This window comes from Meleagris gallopavo, chromosome 23 (genome assembly GCF_000146605.3).
Source record: "Meleagris gallopavo isolate NT-WF06-2002-E0010 breed Aviagen turkey brand Nicholas breeding stock chromosome 23, Turkey_5.1, whole genome shotgun sequence".
NCBI classification, from domain to species: Eukaryota; Metazoa; Chordata; class Aves; order Galliformes; family Phasianidae; genus Meleagris; species Meleagris gallopavo.
Window position 1 is genome coordinate 3,538,481 of NC_015033.2, and position 1,747 is coordinate 3,540,227.

Below are 1,747 nucleotides of genomic sequence, written 5' to 3' on the forward strand. Positions count from 1 at the left end.
GCGGGGCCTGCAGGCAGCCCAGGCACCGGGCACCTGGAAAGACGCTCGGGCTGTCCGGCCTCAGGACAGCAGGGCACACCGAAACGAGCTGCTGCAGCTGGCCCTTCAGATCCATTTACTGAACGTACACATAATCCGATATACAAAAGCCTGTCTTGCTGGGATCCCCTAAAAGCACAGACTTCTCCGCTCCCATTCTGCATTTAACTGAACACCAGTAACCTGCATCGCTGTCAGGATTTTTCTCAGCAGCCACATTTTATTCCAGCTCAAACATTTAAACGGCTCAGCCCCTGCCTCCATCCCTGGAGGCATGCAGTCGAGAAGAAAATTGTATGCATTTGTGTCTGGGGCAATCAGAGTTATTTTTCCCTCCTTTCTTCCTCGTCTTGACCTCCAATGAAGCTCCTGGCACCCCAATCACTTCCTGCTGAAGTGGGGCAATGTGATGGGTTTCAAAGATCAGCTTCTGTGTACAACACGATATACAAACATATACATAGTATCACTGAACTCCAGCTCCTGTGCTCAGAACACAAACAGAGGAAAAAGGAAAAAAAGGAGCCATGTCGAACGCTGGTCGTCTGCATGAACGCACACGTGGTGAGAATTAAGAATGCGATTAGATTGCTAAACGACTCTAAAAGGAAAACAGTTGGTAACAAATTGAGTACATCTATGGACGTCATCGAAAATCCCTTTTCTCTTTCTCTCCCCCCTACTCCTTCTTAAAATAAGAATTTAAGGCATCACTTACCCTGGGGGCTTTCCTCTTGTATTTGTTGTTATAGTCAAATTTTTCTTTCATTTCATCTAGGAGCTGGCCCAGCCTAGCTTTCTCCTCTTTCCCAGTGTAATCCTGGCTGAGGAGGATGTAGGACCTCCAGTTTGCAGAGTCAAAGCCCCAGTGGCAAGTCCTGTTTTCCAGGGATTTGTGAGAGTGGACCACAAATTTGTGAGGCGGGTACATGAGCCTGCAGTCCAAGCACTGGATGCAGGCTGCGCTGGGGTTACTGTAAAGCTCTGGTACCAGGAGTCCCTTACACTTCCCAAAGCACTCATGGTACACCTTGAAGCTCTTCTCTGTAAGCTCCAGCTCGATCGTGCTAGAGAATTCCTTCTTGCAGTGGGGAGGATAGGTGCCACCATAAAGCAAGGCATTGCAAAGCCTCTCAGCATCAGTTTTAGTGATCAGCCCGCAGGAGGGGGCAGAGAAGGGCAAGATGCCCATGACTTTGAGGATCTCCAGCTGGTCAGCGGTGCATCTGGAGCAGTAGATGTGTAGCTCATCGCACACCGAATTGATCTGCTGCAGGGAGAAGTCCCTGAGCACCGAGTTCAGGATCTGGGGCAAGCAAAGGCGCTTCTCCCCACCCACCACGAAGCAGGAGATGGTTTCCCCTTCCAGGATGGTCTCGCACCTCTCAGTGGATCTGTCCGAGGGCATGAAGAATGGACCAGGCATCACCGGGGGGGGCTGGATAGGGGGCAGATGCAGCACAGGTTCCGCCGGGTCTTTGCCATTGTCTTTCTTGTACATCTCCTGTGCCCATCGCGCTGAGAAAGCAGCAGGGCCACCCAGGGAGCTCATAGAGCTCAGATGAAACTGTTCCAAGGTCTTCTGCAGTCCTGGATGAGGCTGGAAGCTGCTTCTACTTACAGTCTCCATTTTTTAGTTCTATTCCCAAAACAAACAACAAAAATCCCCAGTTATCTTCCACGCTGGTACAAATCCACTCAAGGGATT

General features: G+C 50.4%; 1 protein-coding gene across 1 annotated transcript in view; it reads right to left on the reverse strand.

The window, feature by feature from the left end:
* The window catches only part of LOC109370873 (ski oncogene), a 7,285-nt gene extending 5,544 nt beyond the window's left edge, over positions 1–1,741 (reverse strand). Inside the window, exon 1 of the mRNA XM_031556719.1 lies at positions 758–1,741. Coding sequence (XP_031412579.1) covers positions 758–1,669 — 912 coding nt within the window. The 5' untranslated portion in view covers positions 1,670–1,741. The remainder of the gene's footprint in view (positions 1–757) is intronic.
* Between the last annotated feature and the right edge of the window lie 6 nt (positions 1,742–1,747).